Source organism: Centruroides vittatus, unplaced genomic scaffold, assembly GCF_030686945.1.
Source record: "Centruroides vittatus isolate TY-2023 unplaced genomic scaffold, ASM3068694v2 contig_484, whole genome shotgun sequence".
NCBI classification, from domain to species: Eukaryota; Metazoa; Arthropoda; class Arachnida; order Scorpiones; family Buthidae; genus Centruroides; species Centruroides vittatus.
Genome location: NW_027122274.1, coordinates 3,281,087 through 3,294,997, shown reverse-complemented (window position 1 = coordinate 3,294,997; position 13,911 = coordinate 3,281,087). Strand labels below are relative to the sequence as shown.

The following is a 13,911-nucleotide window of genomic DNA, read 5'->3' as shown; positions in this document are numbered from 1 at the left end:
ACTTATTATTTGCATTTGAATAATAAAATAATTTTTAAGAATCTTGTTTTTATCTATATGATTTTTAAGATTATAATATGAAGGAATAAAGATATTTAGACGATAGGAAAAGATACAATTAAGTAAAAGAATAAAGCAAGAATAACTGAAAAATATATTTATTATGGTAAGATATACATGATATAAATGATATTTAAGCAGTGAAATTCCGATTGACCTCTCCTGATTCTACAGAAACAGAATTCACACTATTTCTGCAATTGGTACCATTTCCATTTCGACTACGATTGGTGACATCACCATTAACATTACACTGGACAGTGGCATCTTTATAATTGCCACAACAGGTCTGTGGAAGACATCTATTAGGTTCAGGACATGGATAAACACATTCTTCTATAATATCCTATATATTTGGAAAATTGTTTTAGTAAATACTGATAAATTATTGTTTTTATAAAATAAATATTTTGGAAAAATAAATAATTAAGATATGAAAAAATACAAAAACAGTTTTGTAACAGAACACTTTAATTGCCAGATGATTAATTCATAATTTATTAGTATTAAGTTTATTATCATCACAAATTAATTTTTAATATTAATTTAGTTTATTAATTGATCAAAACATTAATCTGAACAAATATAATTCAATAAAAAATGATTTTATAGAATATAATTTATCAGGTAGTAATAATTATTATTGTTATTAGTAAAACTATTAGTAATATTTGATTTTGTTTCTGTAATTAATATTATTAAATCATTGTTCCAATCAAAATTTTAAATAATAATATATCATTTTAAATAAATGGAGAGTGAAATTTAAATTTTGTTTTTTCAGCTAATCCACCATTATTGAATTTATAATATACAAAATAATAATATAATTAACAATTTATTTCAATTAAAACTTACATCTTGCCCAATATTGACAAATTCAGGCTGAATAGTGATGGAATGTATGCCTTCTCTATGAAAAAATTCCTTTATTTTACCGGCAATTTTCTGGTAATCGTCTAAATCATGGCACACAATATGCAAGGAAGCTACAATCTTCTCTCCTGCCAACTGCCACAAATGGAATTCATGTACAGCAAGAATTTCTTCTATCTAAAATGAAAATCAGTTTGTTTACTTAAATAATTCTAATATATTGTACATTAGAATTTGAAATCCTAATTTATATCAGCAACATTAACAAAGATTTGTTCATTATTTCCTAGAGCTTCCTTTATGAAACATTGGGTTGGTCAGATTGCAATTAGATGTCAGCCTATTGAAATGGAGAATCCAAATTCAAATCTGATCCCAAAATTTATTGTGAATAGTACAAAGTCTGGCTATCTCTCTTCCAACTCCACTGTGTATCAGGTCCACATGTAATGAGCAAAATTGTATGTGCTAGTAATGACGTGTCAAGCAAAAACCCGACTCATAATCAAAACAATAGATGATCAAAACAACTTTTGATGTGAATTGGAAGGAAGACTGCAGTAAAATTTTGAACCATGGCCTGAGCAACTTCTAAAACTCTGGCTTACTATATATCTTTAATATGTTGGAGCCTTACCTTAATAGACAGTCAATCTAGCAAAGCATTTTATTGTCTATGCAGACTGTTCAAACTGTGAAAAAGCTGTTTTCTTAAAACTAATTTATGATGCCTTAATACAAATTTAATAAATGCATAGATGTATATATCTATGTTGTGTAAATCATTAATACTAAACAATTGAATTTCAGTTGTTAAACTTGGTTCCACAGAGAGCAAAATCGCTGGCAAAAAGCAATAAGCAGATCAAACATTGCATTATGATAAGTGAGACAAAGTCGGACAAGGGGAGGCCAGGTTGAACTTCAATGAACGTCCGTTTTATTTCATTAAATTTTACATAGTTTATACATTATATTATTCGCAAATTGATAAAGATTTTGAGGGGGGTTGAATTTTGTTCGACATCCGAAGAGAGGGGATATTACCGAAACTTGGACAAACTGGGGCCACGATATTGAACTTCATAACCAGTACGTTTAACATACTGGTTATGAAGTTCAATTGCTACTGTGTTTAAGAAAATAAGCATAGGAGAAATTAAGCTTCAAAGAGGGTGAACAAAATCGTGTCCCCTCCCCCACAATGACATCCATACGCACAGGAAAAAATCCGATTTTTTTTTTTTTTTTTTTGCATTTTTCGACATATCGAGGTTTTCTGAGTCCAAAAATGTAAAAATCTGGGGAGGTCATTTTTTGACCGATCGCTTTACTTTGGCCTCTGTTATAATATAAAAGAGCCGGGAGAGTAAAAAGAATTATGTTGCTTGACGCGATGCAACTCGTATGTCACGTCACTTGGCGCGCGCGACAATCGAATAATTGTTCCTGTTTTAGCGAGAGTCCTTTCTTTGATGATATCATGTACTGTACCGTACATGTGTTAGAGTAATTTATAACTTTATAAACAGGAGTCCGATTTATCAGTAATGGAATCAACCGAAATTGTAATTTAATGTTTGACAAGGTAATAAAAATCACAAAGAAGTAAAACTAAAATTAAAGCTAACAAATTCATTCAAAAGACATAACTAGAAATTATCAAACGTATAAATAAAAATATAATTGTTAAACATGATTTAATCCGTCCACACTTTTACCGCGAGCATATTAATACTAAATATTTGAATATAATAAAAATAAATCAAAAATAATTTATTGAATTCTAATAATTAAAAAAAAATATGGTTTGCTTGATAAACATATATATAAACTTATATATTTTAAATTATACAAATAAAATTAAAATATAAATCGAAATCTTACCTCTTTAGTCAACTTGTTTTCTAATACTTCCATTTCTATATGAGTAGGTACTGTCTGGAGCATAATTAATGATGATTGCTTAACTGCAAGTAAAGGAAATATATGTTGATGAATTTTTAATTAACAATTTAATAAATCTTTATTTTTCAATTATTCAGTATGTTTTAATTATTATTCATAATTTTATAAAAATTTTAGTCGAATTTTATGAAAAGCAACACAAAAATATACTAGACATTAAATAAGATAGAATTAATAAGGATTACAATTCTATGAATTGATTCAAATCAAAATTTAAAAAAAAAAAACAAATATAATATCCACTAGTTTCCAGGGAATATGTCTTGGTAGCCATTAAGATACTGCAGGCCCACCAGTGGCCAAGCGGTTCCGTTCCCTGAATACTGGGAGTTCGGTCGTGAGTTCGCGCCTCGCACGGACGGCTGGCCACGTGTAGTTTTCTCCACGTCCGTAACGCCTGAATAAGGGGCATTAAAAATACCTCCCGGAAGGCATTATTACCCGCATACCAACGAATATAAAAATAAATATATAACTACTAACCACGGTACATAACAATTCCGTCACACTCTACTAGAGTGCATCGTAGCCTAGCGTATCTCGCCCAACGTGATGACAAGACAAGATACTGCTAGTTGTTAGCGTAGGTCTATAATTTTTAGTTTTTCATTGGCGACATGCCTTATAATACCAGTTCAGGTAGATGTCATACAGTGTTTGGCTGCCATAATAGCCAGAGAGTTCTTTATAAGTGGTTTAAAGCTGCATGCGATGTACACGAAAACATGATATATCGAGATGTGAATGTGAATTTGCAGTTGTGAATGACGCTGAGACATTAACAGAGCTGTAGAGTTTGTCCATAAGAGCAAAAAAAAAAAAAAAAAAAAAAAAAAAAAAAAAAAAAAAAAAAAAAAAAATTACTTGACTGTTAGTAGAGTACTTGATGTTTTATAGTTTTAGGGGGTGTTGGGGCTGGCTTCCACCTAGGCGCTGAGGTGCAAGCGACAGCTAGCTCCGAAGCTCACGACTTCATGCTGAGCATGGAGAATAGGCAGTAATTCTGGTACACGGAAAAACTGTTTTCAGTCAGTAGAAGTTAATGCATTTACCGTATCTTACGGACTACAAGACGCACTTTTTTCTTCGAAAAATTGCCTCCAAAATTCAGGTGCGTCTTATAGGTTTTTTTTTTTTTTTTTTTTTTTTTTTAAATTGCTTAAAAATTAAGGTGCGTCTTATAGTCCGTAAAATACGGTATTTGTTATAGGCACTGATCGCCATGCCTATAACAATTTGCAAGCATGACGACGACCCGAACTGCCTCCGTTGGGTTCCACATTTGGAGGCGAATATCGCGCAACGGGTTGGGTGTCGGACTTTATTTTTTTTCCGATAAATATGTCTAATCACCGTGTTATACTGACCGTTAATGTTAAACACGCGATAGGCTTAGTGCGTGACTCCCTATAGCGCCTGGAAGTAGGCTTTAGGCTAATTTCGGGGACTATATCTCGCGAAGGGTCACATCTAGAGGTATGGTTCCTTTAACTTTTTCTTCTATGAACATGGTCTACAGCCCTGTGGCCCCAACAGCGTCATTCAGAGGCCGGATGGCCGAGCGGTCAAGGTGGCAGCCTACCGCTCTGGGGGACCCGGGTTCGAATCCCGACGGGTCGAAAAATCCCCAGGAATTTTTCGGGGGGTGGTCCGTCTGGATATGTCGGGCCCCGTCCCTCACCACCCGGTCGGCCCATTGTGGGCCTGGCCGAACCCATAATGGCTTGCAAAAAAGGCCCTCTTAGTGCCCACAGGGCGGAAAGAGTTAATAAAAAAAAAAAAAAAAAAAAAAAAACAGCGTCATTCACATCTGCAAACTTACCATGTATTCAACCGTGCCAGTTACATTCATTTCCACGTGATGAAAATTTAAGAAGAGAATGGGTAACCAACCATGCATGTACTGTACAGTACACCCAGCTAGATAAATAGCTTTGTCCTCATCAGACACAAGTCTTACCGAATGATTACTTGCCGATAAGATTTGCGATGGCTCTACATTCGTCTTAAGGATAAATGTTTTATGACAATTTATTAATTAAAATTTCATCTACTTTACCACTTAAAAAATAATTATGAGCGAAGACTCCTATAATTAAGCATTTCTTGATAATCATAAGTTTTACTTTTAATAAGATATTCATATATAGCTGGATATTCCAAAGGTGTCCATTCTCTCATCATTATTCCACGATTTTATAATACTAATTGGTGAAAACGGCTGTTTATCTAAAAATAAATTAGAAAATAGAAGTTTCTAGAAGAAACTGTGCAACAATCCGAAAATTTTGCATTAGACTTAATTCTATTCTGTGAATATTTTTGACTACTTTATGAATTAAACGGCGATATAAACATTTTGTGAAATCTGGAAGTTAAGAACCTAAATTTCTAAATTATTTCACTCCTGTTATACAACGACTTAATCAACAACATTCCGTAACCGGGAAAATGTTGACCCTTGACTGTCAACAATCGTCCCCTAACTGTCAATAAGCCATTGTTCCCTCGCAACATGTAGCTCGACTTGCACGATAATTTACAGTTAGCGTCCGAATTCGTCATTTTGTTTTGAATCCCGGGAACACCTATGGCCCTAATTATTTTCCACTGTCGATCCCGTGACCGATTTTCTCATCAAGAATCTATAAAAGACGCTTTCTTCCCCCCAGGGGCTCTCCGACCGTCTCTCCATTACGAAGTGCATTGCGCCGTCGACCGAACCCGAAAGTTTCTAAGTTTTTAAGTGCCATTGTCCAGTCTACGAGTTTCCAAGGTTCTAACAAGTAAGTGCCATCGTCCAGATAACGGATAACGGACATTCACCGGCTCCGTCTATTACGGAATTCGTAGAGGTATGAACGAATATTTGTAAACTCTATCTCTCTCGATACCCCTTTCGCGTATATAAGGGTAGAAGTGTAGTTATTCGTTTCGATTTTAATAAATCTTGTTTTGTTATAAAATGGTGTCTTTCTTGACTGTCGGCTTCGCCTTATCGTCGACCCCATCCTTCCTTCTACTCCACTCGCGTAACGCGTAACGCGCTATCAACGTAACAGCCATTCTAGACAAGTGAGCGGATCCGCGACCCGTCACCGAAAAGGGAGATAAGACTTCTTCTTCCCTCCCCCGGGATCTCACAATTTCCTGATAGATAATAACAATGGCTTATTAAAATTACATAAGCCAATTTTACCAATTATTTTCTAGAAACAAAAAGTTAAAAAACTTAGAAAATAAAATTTAAGTTTACTTAATTTTATTTTAAATTTTTATCACTTTTAAAAGATATTTCCGTGATGCATGTAACACGCTTTTTTTCCTTTACGTTAGAAAAAATTTAAACTTGTGTAAAAGCGATTGAAATTACTCTCTTTATAATTTAAAATATAAAAACTCTTACAATTGCTAACAAACTGGGCTCATGAACAAATTTTTATTAGTAATTTCAAAATCAATTATATTCTCAATTCTACAGTTCTTGCAGTATCTTAATGGCGGAACAGTACGAGAAAGTACATGAACCTTCTCTGGAAACTTATGGACAGTTAAATAATTCATTTTAAAATTAATAAATCTATCACATACAGATTTATAGATAACAGATCTTGTTTATTGTATTCTATTATAAATCTATTTTTATTGATATTAACGATAAATTTGGAAACCATTTGCATTTCATTAATAATAATGTTTTCTTTGCTAAACAGAAACAATTTTATCTGATATACAGTAAAATATAATTGTATATTCTGTTATCAAATATAGGCTATATCAAATACATATATTTTCATATAACAGGTAACTAAATAAATTCAAGTAGACTGGAGTTATTAGATTTTCCATGATAAATACGTGAAAACATAAAAGTAAAAAAAGAATTGAACAATAAATTAATTTAATGATAAAATAATTGATTTAATTATCTGATTTAATGAATTACATTTAATGATAATATCCTTTTTAATTTGCTTAAAGTTATTTATTATTTGTTTATTCCTAACTATTTATTTGTTATGGAAGTAACAAATTCCTAAAATTTGATCGGTTAATTGTGCTATAATGTTTCTTGTTTGGATATTAAAATAAATAAAATAAATATGGGTCAATCCTGTATATGCTGACATCTGTAATACATATATAATAGCTGTAAGTAAAGATATAAAGATATAATATGTCTTCAGTTAATAAATCTAACAATTCAATAGGCAATCCTTCTTTTCGTCATTTTTTTCATGACAGGTGCAATATGATTTTTAAAATTTTATTTTGTAAATTTTTTAAAAGTTTTAAATTAAACTAAATATAGTCATCACAAATCTCACTATAATATAAAAATGATTTATTCTAAAGCGTTAGATAAAATTTAACGCTTTAGAAATATTTTAAATCATTTTTATATTATAGTGATATTTTTAGCAATTAAAAACGATATTAATATTGACTGTTTACCGGGAAGTTTCTCGAAGATTAAGATATACTGTAGTTGGGATTTTTTATTGCTTTTGTTTTGTTTGGAAATAAAGCCAAAGAAATTTTAGATATTTGATTTCATAGAAAGATACACTATTAAGTTAATTAGTATACAGTAATACCTCGACTTACGCTACCCCGACTTACGCGAACCCGGAGTTAGGGTGCGACTATGCAGACGCGAGCGAGCGAATTTTCCGAGCGAGCGAGAATTGTAGCAAGAAGAGGCGAGACGCGATAAATATCAAAACCTGTCAGATATGTGCGAGAACCAGAAATTCGCTCTCGCCAGCGTTATTTCTCGCTTCTCGCTTGTGCATGGTTTTCCTTTGCGAAAACGAAATCGCTCGCAACCTCTCGCTCGCTCTAAATTCGCGTCTGCATAGTCGCACCTTTACACGATTTTCAAATCTCGTCGATTCGTCTTTTGTTTGAACGCCACGCAACTCTTGATTACTCACTCTCCCCACACTATCGTTCAGCTTGCATGTTCGGACATGTCGCGCGGAATCGATGCATAGCTACAATTTATTTTGTGTTATTTATTTCTGTGTTTGTTATATCTACGGAGACTTGAGAGACTCTACTATGTCATCCAAACGAAGTAGAACTGATTCTTCTGCATCAAACAAGAAAAGAAAAACTTTATCTTTGGAACGTAAAGTTAACATTATGAAAGACTTCGATACAAAAATGAAAATTTATAAATTGGCAAAAAAGTTTGATCTACCGGAATCGACGGTCAGAACAATTATAAAAGGTAAAGAAAAAATTCTCGAAGCTGTGAAAACTTGACAGAAGGCCTGAGTTCAATTGAAAAGGGGTTACAAATTTTAGAAAATAGACTCTAACGAAGAGCGCATTTCTTCTACAAAACGAGAAATAAAAAAATTATTAACATGCTACGAGGAAATTTTGCGAGAGAAAAAAATCTTTCAGCCGTTAGACGAATTTGTTCGATTTTATAAAGTCTTTTACATCAAAATAACTTCGGTTTACGATTTTAATAATATAATTTGTTATACATATGTATTATCTAAGATTTTATTAAACATTTTTTTTTAAATTATTGTTTTCTTTAGTCTTCGGCCCCAATTAAAAATAATTTGTATGTATTTATATGCGAAATTATACCCCGACTTACGCGAATTCGACTTACGCGGTTATCGCTCGGTCCTACCTATCGCGTAAGTTCGGGGTATTACTGTATATTGTTTAAAATTGAAATTACAGTAGAGCGTCGTTAATTGGAACGCCGGTAATTGAAATAACCGGAAATTGGAACGATTTTCAGTCGGACTGTGTCGTGCGTTTTTGATACTAGATTTACTTCTAAAGTATAATTTTCATGTTTTTTATATTCTTCAATATATTTATTTTGTTTGTACAAAATGCAGAAATAATTTTTAACGATACGATAGCCTCGATTATTATTATAAAAATTTTCGTTAGGCTAAAAATCGACGAAAATTCAACGCGAAGCGACACACAACGGAGAAAAATTCAACAGGAAGCGACACGCAACGAAGAAAAATTTGAACATCGGACAGGTTAATATATTTTTTCGTACAAAGTCGGAAATTGGAACAAATGACTAATTGGAACAACCCCAGTCCCCAATTGACGCCAATTTTCGACGCTCTACTGTACTTGATTATCTTAGATAAAATTGTCAGGACAATAAGTATACGCTAAGAATTTTTTAAAAAATTTTAAAAGTGACAATACAGTCAAACCTGTTTTTATGCGGTCTTTTTTTGTGCGATTTTTTATTTGTGCGGTATAGTTGGCGACTAGTCTCGTGCGATTTGTCATGTCTCACGTTGACTTATTATAGCTAAATAAACTTATTACAGCATAAATGAACTTATTATAGTAATATTATTGCATGAATATGCGAAAAATGAAATAATTTATTTTTTAAGTCAACAAAACACCACCTGGACAAAAATATGTAAAACAGACGATAGACGAGACGATGCAGTCAAGTGCTGACATCTGTTGTCAATAAATTCTATTTCGTACGGTTTTGAGTTATTTTCTATGTGAGACTTTTTTTATGCGGTCCCTATTAACCGCATAAAAAATATTTTTTTAATTGTGTTGCGAAAACTAATTTTCATAGCCACTCGTGAAGTTTCGTGCGATTTTTTTTTATGCGGTCCCTATCCACCGCATAAAAACAGGTTTGACTGTATATTAAAAATGTAGTTACATAATTAAATAAGTCTCACGGCGGAGTCGACTTTTCTTTAGAGATTTCTCATCCGCCTCAATATGTAAAATGTTATAAACGTTTTATAAGATGTGCAGAAAGGATAAGATGTAAACACGTTTTTAATGTATTGTTTCTTTTGAAATGTTTGTAAGTTTTTTAACTTGTAAGTGTATCTTATCTTAGTTTATTGAGCTGCAATTTAGAAAAAAAAATTGTAGATCTATAAATTCCTACTGTCGTCCGATGAAAGTCGAGACCAGATATGGAAAATTTAGGGGCAAGAAGCCCCGATTAACTATATAAGAACTTCCGCTTTGGGCCGGAAGTCACGTTATTTCAATTCAAAAATTTTCTTCTGAACCGAGTTAAGCGTGATTTACACTGGACGCCAAGGACGCGAAACGTAACAAAGCAAAGAGAGCTATGGCCAAAAAACGAGAGCGTACGTAATCTTGCGAAGCCAGTTAAAAATTTTCATGTCAGCCAATGGGAGTACACGACAGCTAAGACGTATTGGCAAGCCCAAGCTAACGAAATCAACGTTTTCATCTCAATTAGAGTTCTCGACTCACAGCAGGAAAAAGTGGCACCAAATAATTAAAAAGATCCATATTGAAACGAACGATTATTTATTGTGATATCGTCACAGTGCCCGACTACAATTTTTAATTATATTTTTAATTTATTTCATTTAAAATATATGCTCTCTACCTCAAAATAATTGTCTTGCCCCTGTACAGTATTAGTAGTGTTTCCTTTAACAATATAGTCGTGCAAGTCATCTATTAACTGCTTTCAGAGGGAAGTTTTGAATTGAAATCAGAAGTTCATGTATAATTAATCGATGCATACTGCCCCTAAGGTTTCCATATCTGGTTTTTGGTTTCGGATTTCACCTCTCGAATTCCGTTATCGAGATTAAGGAAAGACAATCGGACAACGGACGGACGACAGTGAGAATTTATAGGTCTACAATTTTTTTTCAAATTGCAGCTCAGTAATACTGGTATATAATTAAATTTCGATAAGCTTACACCACACAGTAGACAAAAAAAAAAAAAAAAAAAGTTAACGTGGCAACTGCAGTATATATCGAATTTTTAAAACGTTATCTCTGTAAAAATGCGAAACTAGAACTCATGGCACCAATTGCAAATAAAATTCGCTTCACTTGCCTCGTTTGCTTTCTTTGCACTCTTCGCTTTCGCGTCCTCCTCATTCAGTGTAAATCGAGCTTTGAGTACACGACCGGAATGACTTCAGTGTTAACAGGAAAAGTGAGATATACAGGGGCAAGACAATACTAAAAGAATTGAGAACGCTGATGAAAAATTGCAGCCCGCATTAAGACGATGTCACAATAAATAATTGCTCGCTGATTTTGTTTTCTCGTCGCAATTCGCTGTTGTTTCATCCATTTCGCCGCATTAATTGGATTAATATATTTTACAATTACAATATTTTTTATACTTTTATAATGAATGTGAATCATAGATTTCATAATTTTGAAATTTTATTAAACTGAATATAAATAATCTTTTTAAGTTAAAAAATGTCAATTTATCCCAAAAAGTACTACTCACGTAAAGGCCAAGTAGATTTCGATATGATGAGAACAATGATAACGCTGCAAAAAAACAAAATTCTATATAATACATAATTCATGGTATTTTTCTAAATAATTTTATTAAACATCAATATTTTTTAATATTTATATGCAAGTTTACTAAAAGTAATTAAATTAATTTTTGTCCTGAGTGTTTATTTGACTAATAATTGAAAGAAGAAAAAACTCCACCAACTATCACCATCATAAAAATTATAATAACAACTATTTTTTGTAATGTTATTGCTTTTTAATTCATTATGTGAATTTTTGAACTTATTATTTAATATAAAATCAATTGATGTAAATATATCAGTTTCAAACACGAAAATCGCGTTCAAAACAAATTCCCTTTTCCTTCCAAATGACTCATCTTAATACTAAAGAAGAAAGGATAAAATTACTGTACTTACAATAATGAAATTTTTTACAGTATTTTATCAAATCAAATAGGAAAAGAAATTTCAAATGACGTTGATAATACTGCACAAACAGAATTACTTGTAGTAAAAAATGAAAATAAGGTTTCAGAAAGGAATGAATAAATGTAGGAATGAAATGAAATGCATAGTTTTCATAAATTTATAAATTTAAAATATTCTCTAAAACAGAAATTTATTTTTGCTCAAATACCAAAAAGAAAAATAATTTCTTGGCCGGATTGGTCGAAGCGGCTAATATTTGTTTCTGCTGGTTTGGGAGATTCGGATTCGAGTTCAGATCAGTGACAAGAATTATTTATGGATGATCTGGCCTGTATACGTTAATTATATCCTCTTTCAGCTAGTCACTCCTGCGCTAGCTGAAGAAAGATGTAGAATCTATCATCAGATTTCACACTATATAAAACACTGGGATTGGACTATCGAAAGCTTATTGGGTGTGAAACAGTTAGTATTTCTATAAATTTGTAAATATAAGAGACCGTAAAAGAATGGAAACTTAAAATTTTAATGAAGACATGCAAATACAAGAACTTTATGATAACTTTACTTGTTAATAGAGTCCACGATTTTCTTTCATCTTGAGCTGTGGTGAAAGAAAATTATGACCTGGCATCCTGGATATGTCGGACTCCGTTCCTCTCCACTCGGCTGCTCAATTGTGGGCTTGATTGAACAATGATGAGATGGGAAAAAGAGTCTCCTAGTGCCCACAAAATAGCAAAAATTTCTCTGCGTGTTTATTTGAAAATCGAAAACAATATAATACAGGAATATTGTGTATTCATACAAAATATGGATATCTTTTACAGCCACACATGACTCACACTGATAACACATTGATATGTCATGCTGATTATAAAGTTGTTGCTCGTGGCTGAAGACCACAAGTTCGAACAGTACATAAGGCCGTAATGTTTCTGAGTAGCGATTGATATGATGCAATTCATCTCTCTAAAACATTCCATACATGTTCTATCTGATTCGGGTCCGGAGATCTTATTGGCCACTCTATAGTAAATACCACGTAACACTGCATTATCATTCATGAATATGAAGCCTGGGCCCATAGTGCTTCTGAAACTCACACAGAGTTCCGGGTCTCGTCCCTACATTTGACCATTAATAGTATCTCAGACAAAATTTAAAGCTTTATCTGCGCTTTGAATATCTTGTTATAACCGGTCCACTATGCTCGCAGATAATGGTCGAAGCAAAATCTTTAAACTGAATCTCGACTCATCTGTGAAGAGGACGTTACTCCATTGACTCGTTATCAACTGACGTTGTTGACTCCAGCTTAACATTCATAATGATTTTCTATGCGCAAGAGTGAATGAATACAAATTACTGTACTTCTGTCATAGAGATCATTAACCATATACCTCAGATAAACAGTTTATCGTGAAACTTACTCTTAACACTGCGGACAGTTCTATACAATCCCTAACATTTTCCTAGGATGATACGCAGTTAATGACATAACGATCCTGTCAAAAAAATTTTAATTTCTGAACGTCCTTGTACTAGTTAATGCTTGATTTCATCTGTAGCCTGAAACCTTTTTCAAAAGATTCAACACGTTACTTTGTGACACATTCAACGCTCTCGAAATATGTCTGCAATTCGCCTGCTTCTAACCTGCGAATAATTCTATTTCATAAAATCGTCCATGTGACACCTTTGTTCCATCAGAAGTCTCTGAACAGTACTCTACGATTATAACCGTATAAGATCGTTGTAACTACATGATTTGCATACTTTTTGCATTTGTCATTTACAAATGCATACTGATTAATGTAAATGTGCGATTACACATAAATATCTCCGCTGTTCTACTGTTTCTTTTTGTATAACTATTAGTTCGACGATATGACTAACTTTTGGATACCAGTGTTTTATGATAAATGCAAAAACATTTTACATTTTCAGTATTTAGTATATTTAAGCTGAAGTTCAATTATTTTAGCAATTCGATTCTGTTAGAATTGAGATATATCAGAATATATATTGCTGAAATAAAAGTGAAATGGAATTATTATTATTACTACAAATATTATTTTTTCTTATCATCGCATATTTTCTATTGCTTTGATAAACTCCTGACAGAAATCTTGTTGAAAATTCATTTCCCAATTTTCAACTTCGCCGACTAATAAAATATATGCTGTTTAGTCATATGATCTATTAATGTAATGAAATAACAAAGCAAAAAGTAAAGAGAAATTGTTTATTCAAACATTTATAACAAATGCAATGTATTC

General features: G+C 32.5%; 1 protein-coding gene across 2 annotated transcripts in view; it reads right to left on the bottom strand.

Moving 5' to 3' along the window:
* Window positions 1-142: 142 nt before the first annotated feature.
* LOC136977969 (proton-coupled zinc antiporter SLC30A1-like) overlaps window positions 143-13,911 on the bottom strand; it is a 38,654-nt gene continuing 24,885 nt past the window's right edge. For both annotated transcript variants that reach the window (XM_067273586.1, XM_067273585.1), the window contains exons 6-9: window positions 11,182-11,225; window positions 2,824-2,906; window positions 919-1,113; window positions 143-406 (exon numbers count right to left, since the gene is read on the bottom strand). In XM_067273586.1, coding sequence (XP_067129687.1) covers window positions 194-406; window positions 919-1,113; window positions 2,824-2,906; window positions 11,182-11,225 — 535 coding nt within the window. In that variant the 3' untranslated portion in view covers window positions 143-193. The remainder of the gene's footprint in view (window positions 407-918; window positions 1,114-2,823; window positions 2,907-11,181; window positions 11,226-13,911) is intronic.